The following is a 17210-nucleotide window of genomic DNA, read 5'->3' as shown; positions in this document are numbered from 1 at the left end:
AAACCTATAGCGTTGAAGTAACTATTAAATGACCTTAAATAATTGTATAAAGAACTAAAACCAGCATCAACATCAACCTTTGTCTGCCCACAGCGTGACGTAGGCCTTACCCCAGCCATCCTGAGTATGCGGTCCTCCGAATACCGTTTGCAACCAAAACATTCATAACCTAAATTATTCATAAGCCTAGATATTATAATCCCTATATAATTAATTAAATCCCCTTTCATTTAAATTGCCATCTTTTATAGATGTTATATACTTTTATTTTTCTTATCTTAATCGTTAATACAAACTAGAGAGTTGGCGGAAAATCTTTTGTTATAACGTACACGTGTAATTATGACAAAAAAAAATCGCCGAGCTATTTATATATTTACAATATAAATGTGCGTAAAGCGATAAAGCCGCCAGTGTCGGAACAATCGCTGCGGAAGACGCGCGTCGATTTAAAATCGCGATAAAATAAAAGTTTATAAATCGTGAAAATAAAAGTTACGACATTTCGCATCGGGACCGTTCCTTATGTCATAATTTGTGATCGTTTTTCGTAATCTGTGTTATTTGCTGGAACTAATTTTAGGACAAGAATGTTTTGTTGTGTATTTTGAATTTCAAATTAATCCGAAGGAAGATCATTGTGTGAATCAAGAATAGGTATTTTTGCGTATAAAATTATTTACGTTAACGTTTTATTAAAGAATAAGTTTTATTTAAAATCAAATGATTTCGTATTTGTTATATTTTTTTTAAACTTTATCGTAAAAGTCAATGACATACAAGCTTACAATAAATGTATTAAAAATATATGAAAAATTACTTCAAAGCTGCGATTACTTCCAATAATATATTCAATAGGTCAATGAACTTAACCTCAAAAATTTGAGCTGTCTAAAAATTCACTAAAACACGGTCACAAAGTCAGTAAACTCTATCTTGATAAATATCTGTTGAACGTCTGATGATCAGGGTTCGATCCTTGTATCTTTGCCTCTCTTAGGAATAGTTTTTACTTATAGCAATTTGTGTTCGAAAATTAAACCAATTTTTGATAATTTCGCGCCAATAACCTTGTTTTTTTTAATATGTTAATATCATAAACATACCTTAGTAATTGTTAGAATACGTTTTATAATTAGCTTAATTTTCAAAATAATTTATATTATTTTAAATTGTATTTAATAAAAATATTTTTGATTATAACAGTTGTAAAAAAACTTATTATTACATTAAATTATCAAATATTTTTTTATCAAAACATAAAATATCGTAGGCATGAATTGTCTTGACCTTATGACGCCGACAATTAACCTAGAGATTATAGAAAAAAAATCTAATGCCAGTTTAAAATATTTAACAATTTTTTTTTAAATCGTAACATTATTTTGTAATATAGGTTAGGTACTTTAATACGAACACACATCATGCTGTCCTTTTCCCTCGGTAATGTCAGAACAGTAGTATATCTATTAGCCTTCTCTCTCACACAATCAACGATCGATCGGAGAAAATATCAAACCTTTCCTTATTACCATAAAGACCCAAAGAAATCGAATACATCCGAAGAGCTGGCAACCCTAATCTAAACTCGTGTGACCATATCCAAGTCACGTGATCGTCTGCATTTGTTTGTAGACAAACAAACCGTCAGACATACATTGTAAATAATGATATCTATATGAACTCAAACATGGCGCGACCCTTGCGACCCTTAGCGTGATTACACCGTGCTTATACGTCATTTCACAAAGATTCTTAGACCTTTCCCACACGAGCCAACTCTTCTCTAACTCTTCAAAAACCTAGCGATTTCAGTCGTCAAACGACTAACGAAATACCAAGTCCTAAAGGTTCATACATCGGGCATCCCAAAACCAATTCGTTCGCAACCTATTTGTCAAAAATGTGAGAAATGGCGCGCAAATTTTCAAGATGGCGGAGCGAAATACAGTTGACGTGTAGTCGCTATGCGTAACATGGAATAGACGACTCGCGTTGACGATCTAACGTTGTATGTACCGAACGCGATTCACGCGACGCAACCATAGTTAAATTACAGGGCCTTAGTAATAAATTCATGTATTTTATGAGATCAAAATAAATAACTAATAAAGAAAAACTTAAACCAGATTTTTGAAGCTGGCTCGGCAATTTATAACATCTTTCTTCCTATTGTTATTAAAAAATGTGTATAATAATTTTACATTTGTTACGAAAGTGTAAAGACTAAAAAACAGTTAAAAAGGTAAACAAGTACCAGTGCAGAGACGTATTTAAAAAATTAATTAGCTATAGACATCGGAATAATTCTATATGTGATTAAAATTAAACAAACTGTGAAATAAAGACTTTGTTGTATGTAATAAATATGATATAAAAATCATGGATCCTCAAGAATTAGTACCATTGGAAGGTAAGTTATTAATTCACCACTGTATTCATAGTTTTAGCCATTATTAGTTAAAATCATTTGGCGCGAATACCGCGCTTTCGTTATAAAGTCATGTGTCAGATTGATTAGTGAGGGGACATAAACGTTTATACGTTAATAAGACTAGTGTTGTGTCGATACACCGGCATAGTTTCGGATTTTCTTGCGATATAGAATGTATCATACTAGCAGTTGTCCGCGACTTTGTCCTCGTTTTCACCTAAAAATAATGTAGGTTCCCAACAGTGAAAGAATTTTTCAAATTCCGTTCAGTAGTTTAGGAGCTTATTCAGTACTAACAAATCTTTCCTTTTTATAATATTGGTATAGGAAGCTGATTCATTTCCTAACTCGATATAGCATTAAAATATAAATTGGTCCTAACAGATATAAGGACATTTCAAAATCGCGCAATATTTGTGTTCAAATTCTGAGTTGTTAATTGGATTATTAAAAAACGCGGACGTATAAAAGCCGATCTCCTTGAAAAAACTTCTAAGTAAATCTGATATCTTAATAATATTATAAATGCGAATGTTTAGATGGATGGATGTTTAAAGGTATCTCCAGGACGGTTGCATGGATCTCAAATTTGGAACAAATACATAGCCTGAAAGAACTCATAGACTCCTAAAACAGTTTTTTTTGTAATTCGGTGCAGACGAAGTTGCGGGCGACAGCTACATAAAACCTACATAAAGATATATTTTGATGTGAAAAGTGTCAAAATTGGTATCAACGTAATTCGGATTGCATTGTTAAGCCGCGTTTCCACTACGATTCGGACGGACGACAATGGATAGAAGACCCACTATTTCCGTCCATCTGATTTTAATTCATTCAAGACATTTGATTAATCATCGTTTACTTTTACAGCGGGCCTTGCGAACCGTCCACGTCCGACACGTCAGTTCAGCCAGCTAAAGTCTCGGGCCTGCTACCAGGGCCCCATAAGACTATGCAGACTATTACTTTTGATGATAGTATTGCCTTGTATGTTTATCTTCATACCTTTGTATATGAGGTAAGTCAATATTACGACTAATTCGATGGCTCATAAATAGGGTCGTTCGTATAATAATATTCAAACTTTATCTATGCTCATGGCAGGTGGGACGTTGTAGTTGTAATTGTAATTTCGAGCCGCCGTAAAGTATGAATTGTACTATACAACCTTAAATTTGTCATATAAATCGAAGTTTCAGTGTTAATTAAAGCTAAAACTAATGGAATGAACGCAATGACCAAATGTTAAATGAAAGAATATCCTATACAAATATTACGGGAAATAATAGCAAATTACATCTTGAGTCTTACGTAACTCCAGAACGGCTGCATCTCACTGATATTTGTCATAGATGTAGAACATAGTCTGGAAGAACACATAAGCTAAGTTTTTTAACTCCGAGTCACGGGCGACCGCTACTGTATGAACAATATTGAAGGAACAAAAAGAACTGTCATTATCCTCTTGACAACTGAATATTGTTCCTTATCATATCATATTAAAACTTCAATTCGCTGATTGCTTAGGCTTTAGATATCAAGATAAACTTTAATCTTATAAAACAATGATACAAAGAAGTTTCATTTGTATTAAGTAGTCAATTTATGTCTCTTTTTGATGTCAGAAACTCTGGAATAAAATTCCTATTGCTAATAAAAAAATCAAGTAAAGGAATAATTAGTTAAAAAACTTTAATAATGAATTTATCATAAAATAAATTCAAGCTTGGTACTTTCACGCGTTCCGACGAAAATGGGTCTTGATAGACAGATGAACGGACAACAAAGTGATCCTATAAAGGTTCCGTTTCTTTCCTATGAGGTACGATACCCTAAATATTAGATATGATCATTGAAATTCTAGCTGTCGCAAGCGACTCCGTTCTCGCACAGTTAAAAAATTTAATTAGTAGTCTGTGTTCTTCCAGACTATGTTCCACATTTATGCCTTTCAGCGAGATCTATACAGACGTTCTGTAGATACCTTCTAACAAACATCCATCCATCTAAACATTCGCATTTATAATATTAGTAAGATACGCGTATACTTTCGAAATTTACAAATAAATAACAGACTTACGTTGGAAGCAGTTTTTAGAGTTAAAACATTCTGTTGACATATGACAGAATACATGTCTTCTTTGTAACTGTCTGTGTTACAGGTACAAAGTATTCTCCGGTCAAATGTATCCTATGAGCATGACAGACATGCGACTCATTGACAGCAAGATCTCGCCCACATGGTGTCAGGTACGTACGTTCGATTCTCATGAGAAATTCATACCAAAGTAAAAATACTAGAATCATTAATAAAACATTTAACTCTTAACTTCGGTTTCGATTTAATGTACAAATTTGCTTTCTCTTTTTTTCTAAGAGAGTAAGAGATAGCAATGTGCTACAATACAAGAATGCACGGAGGCTTAATTATAATCATATTTCCCCTCCCTGGAAGGGAATTTGACGATGAAGGGGATGTACAAGTAAGGTAAAAAAAATTATTACGTACCCCTCCTCGGTCGATTAAAGGTCATCTACATCGCATGTCTATGACTAGCAATTGCTTCGCTATTTTAGCGAATCCAAGCCGCTTGTTTTTTTTTATATCATAAGGTGGCAAACGAGCGAGTGGCCACCTGAAATCGCTGAAATAGCGAAGTGACCGTTGCCCATAGACATACGCAACTGCATATGCGTTGCCTACCTTTAATCGGCGGAGGAGAGGATGCACAGAAAGAAAATATTTTCCCTTTCCATACATCCTCTCATCCGAAAAGTCGACTTCCACTTCCCAATCTTTCCTTATAAGAAAAAGAGTGGGAAGGGAAAGAGGACTAAATTAGGCCTCCGGGACGCACACTCATCAGACTGTACTTGGAATTGCTTCCACTTGCCGCCTGTCTTCTGTGTGGTCGTGGTATTTTGCCGGGCGAGTCGGGCCAATTCGTGCGAAGATGTTAAAGCGGGCTCTACCACTGTTTGTCTCCTAATGCTATAAAAGAATAGTACACAAAGTTAGTTGATTGATTGGAATGTAACAATGAATCGAGATACAAAATATTAAGTAAAGTATCGATACTATTGGGACGTGATTGTGACGTCATATCTCCAGACTTTAGTAACAATCTATCAATACAGCACTTTCACTATGATAAACTGTCATAATATTACATATTCTTAAAATATATTTATGTAGTTACCGATCGATTGTAAAATCCGGGCGTTTGTAATTTGCTTATGCCATTTGTTAAAATTAACCAAAATGCGTATCGAACAAATAAATTTAAAAATTAACATTTCTACACTTAATAAAATTGACACTACATTAGCTGTCATTTATCTCAATGAGAAAATATTCCTTTACAAATTGTCAAAAGATAAAACCTTACTTTGTAAATTAATTCGTTCGTTGGGAGGGGGGGAAGACTTGTAAAGACTGATATCTAGGGGAGAGACTTGACTATTTCAAACCCCTTGGTGGACCGGGATCTCCAAAAGAAAGCACCGGGACTATGCACAGGACGTTACGACCTAGGGGACTACAATTTATCTAGGCAACTAGCAAATAGGCGACATTCACAATTTGTCGTTGACATGTTTATAGTTAAAAATTCCTTTTCATATGTTTATCATAGCATCAGCATGTAAGTCTGTCTGTCAGTGATAAAGTATACAAGATAAGATATCACATTGCTTCTAATTGTTATGCAAGGACAACTAATAAATATAAACGTAGGATTCCATTGAAGCGAACCTTGTAGAGTCACTGGCTTCAGTGGTTAAGCACTTGACTTGTAGATCCTGGGTTCGAATCCCGCGATCCACCAATGTGTTGTCGATTTTTATATATACATTTATAAAGTTTTTACGGTGAAGGAAAACATAGTGATGCTGCACATATCTGCGAGGAAATTCAAAGATATGTGTGAAGTCAACCCGCACGGGGCCGTGGTTGAGTATAGCCTAGTCAATTCCAACTTAGGGTAGGGTCCGAGCACATCAGTGGGGACGTATAAAGAGCTGATAAACAAAACAAAAAACAACATTTGTTGCACATAGGGTATAGGCTCATCCGGTGAAATTCCACTACACAGTAGGCAGACGTCAAGTGCAAGAAATACCACCGTTCGTCTGATGTGCGTGCCTTAGGCTTTATCCTCGTTCTATTTCCACCATTTTCTTATAAAGAAATGATGAATAGAAAGGGAACTATTCCATTTCTATATCACTTCCTTCGTTGCTTAAAGGTAGACAACGCATCTGCAATTGCGTCTGTCTATAGGCAGCGGCCACTTCACTATTTCTGCTTTTAGCTTTAGCTTACTGTATGTTCTTTTGCCACTTTACAATATAAAAAACGTTGTCTCTGTTTTCTCAAGGATAATGAAAGAGAGGGCAATATTTAATAATTGTAATTATCACTGCAGTGGAGTTCCACGCTTTTATGGAATGTCAAGTGCAGTATGTCTAAATAAATACATCGTTCACGTATTGAATTTGAATAGCCTATTTCTATCATTTATTTATTTATTGTTATAACATAAATCAATAATCGATTTTGGGATACATTTAATCGATATAAAGATCGTAATTGCAATCGATTCTCGAATTACGTACTCCAGTACAATCAATGTTTATTTGGGATCGATTTCAAGGATCGAATATTGATTATGGTCGTTAATGTCGTCACAAAATAGTACTTTGGCAAGTTTCCAAAAATAAATGTGACTACAAAAGATTTTATACGTTTGGTAAACTTTACCAAATGCCTATGATTGCATATCACATGGTCGCCATCAAACCTATAACATATTAAAGTTTGCAGTATTATTTAGCGCCAAGTGGTGAAGTCGAACGCTACGTTCAATGCCTTCGTGGTACCAGGTCCGCCGAGCCTGGCTGATGAACTGGTACCAGTCTCCATGACCCGGGAGTTGGAGCTCGAAGACGATATGAAGGAATACTGGGGTTTCTATCTACTGAAGGGGTCATCGGTTACCGTGTCTACTTGTGTCAGGTACCACACTTAAAGAAAAAAACATCTAGTAATTTTAAAAATTAATAAAAAAAATGGGACCCACTTATACGCAAAATCTTTCGATCAAAAAAAACAAAAGTACGGGAAAAGAAGAGTACGGGAATCGCAAGTCTCTCTCGCAAGTCTCCAGCACACACATTCATCAGACGAAACAAAGAATTACTTTAACTCAAGCATGTCTAAAATTTACTACGAACTCTACCATTACTTATAAGAAAACATGAAACAAGACGAATACAAAAAGAAAAATAAATTCTGTTATTTATTATTTCTAGATGGCCAGGAGCTTCTTTAATTATGATAAAAGGTTACAAGCATCTTAAAGAATGTGCATACATCGGTGATAACTCATCAGAAGAATTAGATGAACTTCTTGAAGCTTACAAACTCGGTCTTCTATCTAATACTACGTTACTGGAAAAGGTGCAGGAATTAAAAAAAGTCGATGGAAAAGCCAACGATCCTGGTAAGTAGTGTTAGGAACAAAATCCGACACTATCCCGATATATCGGCGCAATCCTTATTTAAATATCAACGTTCATATCCCCTCACTAATCAATCTGACACTTGATCTGTAACAAAAGCGCGCCATTCTCTCCAAATGATTTTAACTAATAATGTCTAAAAGCTTGAAAATCTTTACTAATAAATGCGAAGGTAACTCTGTATGTCGCGCTTTAACACCTTAAGAAATTTGGTATACAAATAGTTTAGAGCCCGAGAAAGGACATAGGCTACATTTTAATGCGAAAAAAGAGGTTGTAAAGAGTTGAAAGTGGGGGTGGAAATTTATATCGAAGTAACGTCATTGTTACAGTTAGAAGCTTGAAACTTTTTACGCTGTTAATATGACATGACACAAGTTTGTAATTGTTTTACCTTCAGGGCTGCAAAATAATAATAGGTATTAGGGGATGGAAGTGTGTATAGTTTTAGACACTTATTAATTACAATCCTTTGGCGCGAATGGCGCGCTTTATTGCAAAGTCAAATGTCAGAATGATTAGTGAGGGGACAAAGATGTCGACATTTTAGTAAGGCTAGTGTTGTGCCAATATACCGGTACAGTGTCGGATTTTCTTACTAACAATAGGAACATGTAAGGTTTATTTCAATGTTGTGTTGTAATATTTTATACGTTTAAGTAAAATTATTTGCATAAATAATTAAAACGATAAATAAAGACGATATTTCACGCGAAAAAAATCGCGGGAAAAGCTAATACGTTATAAGTAATATAACAGTTCTGTGTAAATAGTCTTCCTCGATATCAAACATCCATTTTGAAACGAAGTTCCTCAAAGTGTCGAAGCACTTCTGATATCTCAAACAATAGCTGGGCTATCAGAGTTCATTGAACTTTGTTAAGAACACGACAAATAGAACTGATAGGTTTGTTGTGCAAACTGTTTAACAGAAACCCTTACCCTGGTCATACAGAGAAAGAGACAATGGTTAAGAACTAACTATAGATATTTTAATAAATAAAACCATGTTTTACAATTTAGAATTTTAGATTTATCTAAAACTAGCTGTCGCCCGCGACTCCGTCCGCGCAGATATAAAAAAACTTTTTTTCGCAGCGTAATGTTATATAAATAAAAACCTTCCTCTGTAAATAGACTAACAAAAAAATAATTTTTCAAATCGGACCAGTAGTTCCTGAAATTAGCGCGTTTAAACAAACTCTACCGCTTTATAATATTAGTATAGATTATATGAGAGTTGACATTGATTGTTGCTAGATGGCGTTGGGAACAAATTAGATCACGGTATAGTAATATGCATGTCAATTTTTTTAACAAAAGTATGTTTTAAGGTGCTATGAAACGTCACAAAGCCGGTGTAAGCTTCCACGATCCTATGCAACAAGGAAATATGACGTCATCGGATCCTGTACCAAGTGTTGACGTCACTGATCATGATCCCAAAGTATGTATAAAATACAACTAACCGTAGGTTTCTGAAATCAAAATCTCTGTATAAAAGTTATCGTCGTCCGTCTCTTTATTTTTAACAAAACTGAGATATTTTGGGTATCAAAAACCCACTATAAAAGTCAGATTATTTAACCGATTGTGGTAGTTATAAGTACTTATTTTACTGTTGGTTTGAGAGACCAAAATCTCTATATGAAAACATATTGTCTTCCCTGTCATTATCATAAACAAAACAGAGATAACAATATACCTTGAAGTGGGAACTTGATCTCAGAAACCCACGGTTAGTATGACTGTATTATATTATTCTTGATGCGCACATAAACAAGATAGCAATGAGATTGAATGCAGTTACAAATTAGAGGAAGACATGAAAGTATGGATTGTGTGAAAGATTAATTGATTGAGTTGTATAGAGTATATAATCCTACAATTGTATGGAAAATATAAGAAGATTTTATAACAATTTTGTAGGAATTAAGAGAGATTTTGGAGCGACTCCACGCGATACGTCAGGCGGCCAAAGACGAGCAGCTGAAATACTACCGGCCTCCTTCGCATCTGATGTCTCTCACTGAACTTCACAGACACAGAGACACAAATGTTGATAGAGACACAAGACAGTGGCTTTCTTTTAAAGGTAAAGTTCATTAAATTAAATTATCTTACATCCTGTAGCTTGAATATCTGAACTAATATTAACAAATAATTTTAATTAACAATAACTTAATCATCATCATGTCTCTGACTATCCGTTGGTTTCTGAGACATAAATTTCTGTATAAATCATATCGTCGTCCCTGTCATTATCCTTGACAAAACAGAGTTAACAATATGTTTTAAACGGAGATTATGCTCTCGGAAACCTACTTATATTGTTATTTACAAAACTATCGGCGTATCTTAGTGTTGCAACTCGCTAAGTGTCCCGCAAACACATTTTACTTTATTGTCACTTTATTCCATTTCGATAACCTCAAATAATAACTATGTTCCAATTATTTGTCTAAGTCATTAATTGCTTCAATGATAACGGTTACATAAAAGCACTCTTAATGTATGTAATTCAAATTTTGATTAAAAAAATATTGTTATTATTATTATTCCAAGCTTTCATTTAGTTTCGCTTCTCCTGAGGTTTGCCATCAAATCTTGGAAAATTTAAGCTCCTTTCGGTTACTGATTGTTTTAAAAATAACGCTTGTTAAGACATCACTAATGTTAAGGCGCATCACTAAAGTAAATGGCAACACTGGACGTCATACTGTTTTTTAAAATGTCAATGTCAGTTTTCAATAAGTAAATATTTTTTTAAATTTAATTATCTACTCGGACCATTCATCATATAAAACAAATGCGCAAACGCAACACTTTTTATTCATACAAATTTGTTGCTCATTTTAGATATAGATGGCAATAGTAGCAATCAAGATGTTGTTAAAAATAAATCGTTAGAAAAAACACTGGATTCAAACAATACTATAGAAGCTAAGGATACACCAGACGAAATAAAATCTACAACAATAAAATCTGAAATCACTTCAAATATAAACAATACAAATGAAACAACTACGACAGTTGTAACAGAGAAATATGAATCTCCTACAAACGTTAAAATGGATACTGGGAATCCAACAATAGAGGTAAGTTTATAATTTAATAATAAGCATAATTAACTGCACAAGCGAGAAACTTGGGATGAGAGAACCTCCACGAGGAAGAAAAATATTACGTTCACTTTCAATCTCGCTTATTTAAGGCTGTGTAGAATTTAAGTTAGTTATCACGAGTTCGCACAGCAGATTATTTAGTGGAAAATGGCCTTAATTAGAAGAGATTGCATGATAAATATTGGCAACTAAAAAACTACAAAAAAATAGCATGGAATTAAATAATACTATAGTGATATAAAATAATTAGGTTTATTTAAATATAATAAAACCACAACTATTAAACTAGATAATAATGGAATGTATCATCTAGAAAATATTTGTAGATAGATAACAATAGTAAATATTATCAAAAACCATGATAAAAAAGTGAAATTACTAATATTATAAATGCAAATGTTTGGATGGATGGATGTTTGTTCCAAGACAGCTCAATGGATTTCAATGAAAGGCATAGTTGTAGAACATAGTCTGGAAGAACATATAGGCTACTGATAATTTTTAATCATGCGCAAACAGAGCCGCGGGTGACAGCTAGTTATGTTATAAACATTGTTATCTTCTATTACATAAGAATTTAACTATCTCTTATATAAAAGCCCTGGTATATAAAATGACGCATTTCATTGTGACCTTAACGAAATATATAACAATAAAGTTAATTTCACGCAAATTATGATGCGCCAATTAAATGCTAATTCTTTTATATAACATTGTAAATTCCGTATTGTGGAAAGTTTACCTTATCTGATATTTTCTTATCAAATATATCATTGTTAGGTTATATCTTGAAACAAGAATGGTAAAACTAAGGCTTGATAAGCTTGAAGAATGAAGTTGTAACTAATAGTAGCTGTTGCCCTCGACTTTGTTTGCGCGGAATTAAAAAACAAACTTAGTAAGCCTATGTCTTCTTTCAGACTCTTCTACATCTATTCCAAATTACAGCAAGATCCATGCAACTGTCCTAGAGATACCTTCTATTAAACATCCATCCATCCAAACATTTGCATTTATAATGTTAGTAAGAAGTAAGATTATAAATCGAAAGTTTGAATGGATAAATGTTGGAATGTACCTCCGGAACTGATTTTGAGAACATAGTCTGGAAGAACACATTGGCTAGTAATTAAGTTTTGTTTTTATTCAACACGGTAAAGTCGCGGTCAGAAGATAGTATTTTATAAGTGTTTTGACACAATGATAGTAATAATATAGAATGAGCTTCACCTTAAATCAATAAAAAAAATAATCTCATTTTATTTTGATTTATAAAATAGTGCCATCTATGTAATTTTTTTGGAAATAAAATTATTATACACTAGATAGTGCCGTTGTGTGAACATAGATGGGGTTAGTAGTTTGTCCAAAGGATTTAAAGGAATCGTATTTCGTAAAAATCTTACTAATATTATAAATGCGAATGTTTGGATGGATGGATGTTTGTATGAAGGTATCTCTTGAATGGCTTAACAGATCTCGATGAAATTTGGCATTTATGTAGAGCATAGTCTGGAGGAACACATAGGCTACTTATTATGTTTGTATTTAATTCCGCACGGACAGAGTAGCGTGTGACAACTAGTATTAGATTTAACAACCAAATGATAACATTTTACTAAATATTTATCATAGTTTACTGCAAATAATGTTGTATATTCATTCAATTATAAAACACATTCATATCAGCGCTGATTTAATTAATTTTTATAATAATATTTACTTATCCTTAATCATCTCTAATTAAATGTTATATGTAGAAATGGAATTAGTTAATTATTTGCACAGATAAAATTACATCCGAAAGAGTTTGAGCAAACACTACTCTTTAGTAAATCAACTAAATTGACTTGCAGATCAGTTGATTCGCGTGTGAAATCAGTGAACCGGTTCACAGCTCAGCTCAACTGCCTGTGTAGTAAATCCTCTAAGATTTTGAATTGTGAGCTACAAGTCACTGGACAATTACTTACTAATATTATAAATGTGAATGTTTAGATGGATGTTTGAAGGTATCTCCAGAACGACTTAACGGATTTTAATGAGACTTGGCGTACATATAGAATAATAGTCTGGAAGAACACATAGGATACTAATTATGTTTTTTTTAAATTCGGCGCGGACAGTCCTGGGTGACTGCTAGTATATATGTAAATCAGCATAGGGTACCTAGCACGAAAGTTTACGAGAAAGTATTCGTAACGTCATTGACGGAATTTATATTGGATTTGTTGTTTGATTTCGCTTCGTTTCAAACGTTACAAAGTTCCTTAAGATATTTATTTTTATTGTCATAATAATTTTATTTCACAGTTAAATACTTCGGATACAGATGTAAACTCCAAAGAAGTATTTGAAGATGTTCTGAAACAACTTCAAGCATTAGGAGACAGGGGAAAGAAGGTTCTGTACCGACTGCATAAAACAATGGGCGTTGATTATCAAGAAAAGGTAAAATTAATCAATAATCACTTTTACGAAAATACAATTAATACTTTCAAGTTAATCATTTTATTTTAACAACTATTTTTTCTTTCAACTGCCTTCTGTAGTTTGCAGTTCAAAATATAAAGCTTATAAACTTTCTAACCCTAAACCATCATTATCAACCTGCTTGCCCTGCGGAAGGTCGGCACAGTATGTACTCCATACATCTCTATCAGCCGTCATATCTGAATCCCTTCTTGCACTTGCAATCCATACATACTTTCTTTGGTCTTCCTCTACCCTTGTAGCCATCCACATTCAATTTTATTACTTTTTCGCGTATACCATCATCATCCCTCCTCATAACATGTCCAAACAACGCTAATTTTACTCCTCAATTTCTCGATCACTGGCGCTACTTTCAAACTTCCTCTAATATACACATTTTTAACTTTATCCATCTTAGCATACGCATTCCAGCTAAAAATATGAAATATAAAAAAATTCTCTAAAACCATAGACCATTCGTATTTATTCCAGCAAGCACTAAACAGATCTTTAATTATGAGTAAGGTGACAGGAAGTGATGAGGAATTGGATCGTTTGCGGAAAGTGCTGGTTGAGGCTATTGATGAGGAGAAGAACAAAACCCAGAGACAACGTAAGTATGAACTAGCTGTCGCCCGCGATTACGTCCGCGTTCAATTATAAAAAACTTAATTAGTACTATGTGTTCTTTCAGATTATGTTCTATATGTATGTTAAATTCCAGTTAAATTCACGCAGCTGTTCTGGAGATACCTTCTAACAAACATCCATCCAAATATTCGCATTTTTATATTAATAAGATTGCTGAATGCAGATGTAGTGTTAATCAAAATTCTACAATTTCTTTTAAAAATTTTGTTTAACCGCGAGTATACTTAACTAAAACCCCTCATATTTATCGCCCTCGCCCTCTGCCCAATCTTTTGTGCATTCAAGAGGTCCTTCCCACCCTTTTTTTTATTTTACTTCATCATTATCATCATCAGCTCAATATAGATCCTCACTGAGAGGCTTCGAGTCTACTCTAAGTTAGGAGTAACTAAACAAAGGAACTTTAACTTTGAATTAATATAATTCTAGAAAGAAGACGCGACACAAGAGAAGAAGCGAGAGCTAGAAGGGATCTGATGCTGGCTCAGATCGAGCTGAAGAAGGAACTGAACGAGGACGACGAGGCGAGGAACACCGCACAGGAAGATGTAGACGAGGTAAACCTTTGAAGACTTTCTTAACTGTTATGTAAAAAAATTAATAAACTCTTTTATGTCAAATTTACAAACATCGAATTTCATATTTATTTACAGCCTAAAAAATAAATTTGACGCTTCTATTTGTAAATGATGATATTTTCATACAAATTTTCATCCCCATTTTCAACCCCTTACAACCCCTTTGTAGCGTTAAAAAGTAGTATATGTCCTTCCCCAAGCTCTCCACTATCTGTGTATCAAATTTCATTTTAATGGGTCAGTAGTTTTTGCGTGAAGGAAGGACATACAGACAGACAGATATACAGTCGCATTTATATTATTAGTAAGGATTAAAAAAAACTTTTCATGTGTTATCATCAGGGTCTGTCTCCGGACGGTTACGCTGAAGATCACAGCCAAGTGAACGAGACGACAGCATTCGACATGTCCAACTCGGAGTTCTGGTCCTCCTTCTCCAGCAGCGAGGAGGCTCTGCTGGAGTGCGAGGGTCTGCTGCTGAATCTGCCGCTCACCCCGCACCCCGCCTGCACCTCCAACCAGCACCATCCTGATGCTGCTACACCCAACGCACTCACATACCGGTCTGTAACACAATCGACGTCATTTTTATGTAAATACTAGCTGTCGCCCGCGACTCCGTCCGCGTCGATATATAAATAACATCACATCCATTTAAACATTCGCTTTTATAATATTAGTAGAAAAAAATGAATAAATAGTATCCTATGTCCGTCTCCTAGCTCTAAGCTACCTCTATACCAATTTTCAGGCATATCGGTGAAGCCGTTCTTGAGTTATAAATAGTGTAACTAACACCACTTTTTTATATATATAGATAGTTACAATTGGAACCACCAATAGCCTAATGGTTAATTCAGTGGGGACGTACAGTGAGCTGATGATGATAAGTTTTCAGGGTGCCAGCGAATGGATACTACTTCTTCGTGTTCAACTCTGAGAACGAGGTGCAGAGGAACTTCATCCGCGCGCAGTTCGACCTGCAGAAGACGAGGTACGAGGTGGCGCGATCAGCTCTGCGCGAGTGCACCAACACCACCACCCGCTGCGACCTCCCACTCGACATCTTCTCCGCACAAAAGGTCCGCTAATCCACCTCTTACTTATATTATAAATCACGATGTTTGGATGGATGGATGGATGTCATAGATGTAGAACATAGTCTGGAAGAATACATAGGATGTTTATTTAGTTTTTTTAATCCCGCGTGGACGGAGTCGCGGACGACAACTAGTCTTACTACTATCTAACTTTTTACTAATATTATAAATGCGAATGTATGGATGGATGTTTGTTTGAAAATATCTCTAAAATGGCTCAATGGATCTTGCTCAAATTTGGCATATATATAGTCTGGAAGAACATATAGACTACTTATTTATTTATTTATTAATTCCGCGCGGGTGAAGTCGCGGGCGACAGCTATACACAATAATAGAGGGCGCTGTAATAAATTTGTTATATTTTCTTTTTATAAGTAAACACTGATCTTTAATACATACTGTTAGGAAGAAAATCCGACACAGTGCCGGTGTACTGGCACAATATCTACGTTTATGTCTCCTCACTTATAATTCTGACACTTGACTTGGTAATTAAAATAAGTAATGTCTTAAATAAGAAATGGACTTTCCGGATGAGAGGATGCATGGAAGGGGAAATATTTTCTTTCTGTGCATCCTCTCCTCCGTCGATTAAAGGTAGGCAACGCATATGCAATTGCGTATGTCTATGGGCAACGGTCACTTCGCTATTTCAGCGATTTCAGGTGGCCGCTCGCTCATTTGCCAACTTATTGTATAAAAATAAGCTGTAATAGTTAACAATAGAAAGTTGTATGTATGTATGTATGTATGTATGTACGCAGGTAGTTCTAGAAGTACCTCTGAGCAAGAACGAGTCTCTGTGGAACGAGCAGTTTGTGATCGTGTCGGAGTGCGAGCCCCGCACTGCTGTCTACCTCCTCTGCGTCCTCGCCGTGCCCGTACTCATACTCATCACTGCCTTCCAGTAGACCACTCATCACCTCGCTCACCTCGCTCTCCTCACTCTCCTCACTTACTCATCACTTCACCGTAACAACATAGGATAAATGTACATATGTAAATCTGAAAACGAAAAACACATTGGTATATGACGGGATTCGAACCCAGGACCTGCAGATTATAAGTCGAGTACTTTAACCACTGAGCCACCGACGCTCGTGATACCCTTTCTTACTAATATTTTAAATGCGAATGTTTAGATGGATTTTTGTTTGAAGATATCTCCAGAAACAATCAACAGATCTAGATGAAATTTGGCATTTATATAGAACATAGACTGAAAAAACACATAGGCTACTAGTTTTTTTTTTTAAATTCCGCACGGACGAAGTCGCGGGCGACAGCTAGTCTTATACATACATTAAATTGGCTTCAA

General features: G+C 34.9%; 1 protein-coding gene across 4 annotated transcripts; it reads left to right on the top strand.

Annotated features, from left to right (window-relative positions):
• The first annotated feature begins 424 nt into the window (after positions 1-424).
• On the top strand, positions 425-16936 carry LOC106116397 (uncharacterized). Of its 4 annotated transcripts, none has more exons than XM_013310226.1 (15): positions 425-657; positions 2219-2413; positions 3308-3455; positions 4600-4687; positions 7273-7454; positions 7751-7941; positions 9295-9407; positions 9890-10055; positions 10820-11058; positions 13399-13536; positions 14053-14173; positions 14641-14768; positions 15132-15352; positions 15688-15871; positions 16657-16936. In XM_013310226.1, the coding sequence occupies exons 2-15, from the start codon at positions 2383-2385 to the stop codon at positions 16801-16803; spliced, it is 2097 nt and encodes a 698-aa protein (XP_013165680.1). In that variant the 5' UTR covers positions 425-657; positions 2219-2382; the 3' UTR covers positions 16804-16936. The 4 variants fall into 4 exon arrangements, with proteins under 4 accessions (XP_013165680.1, XP_013165686.1, XP_013165693.1 ...); XM_013310232.1 differs by having other exon boundaries at positions 2130-2413; XM_013310239.1 differs by lacking the exons at positions 425-657; positions 2219-2413; positions 3308-3455 and having other exon boundaries at positions 4615-4687; positions 7263-7454.
• The last annotated feature ends 274 nt before the right edge of the window (positions 16937-17210 follow it).

This window comes from Papilio xuthus, unplaced genomic scaffold (genome assembly GCF_000836235.2).
Source record: "Papilio xuthus unplaced genomic scaffold, Pxut_1.1 DF829660.1, whole genome shotgun sequence".
In the NCBI taxonomy this organism is placed as follows: Eukaryota; Metazoa; Arthropoda; class Insecta; order Lepidoptera; family Papilionidae; genus Papilio; species Papilio xuthus.
Note: the sequence above shows the minus strand (reverse complement) of the source record. Positions and strands in the feature narration are given on the sequence as shown.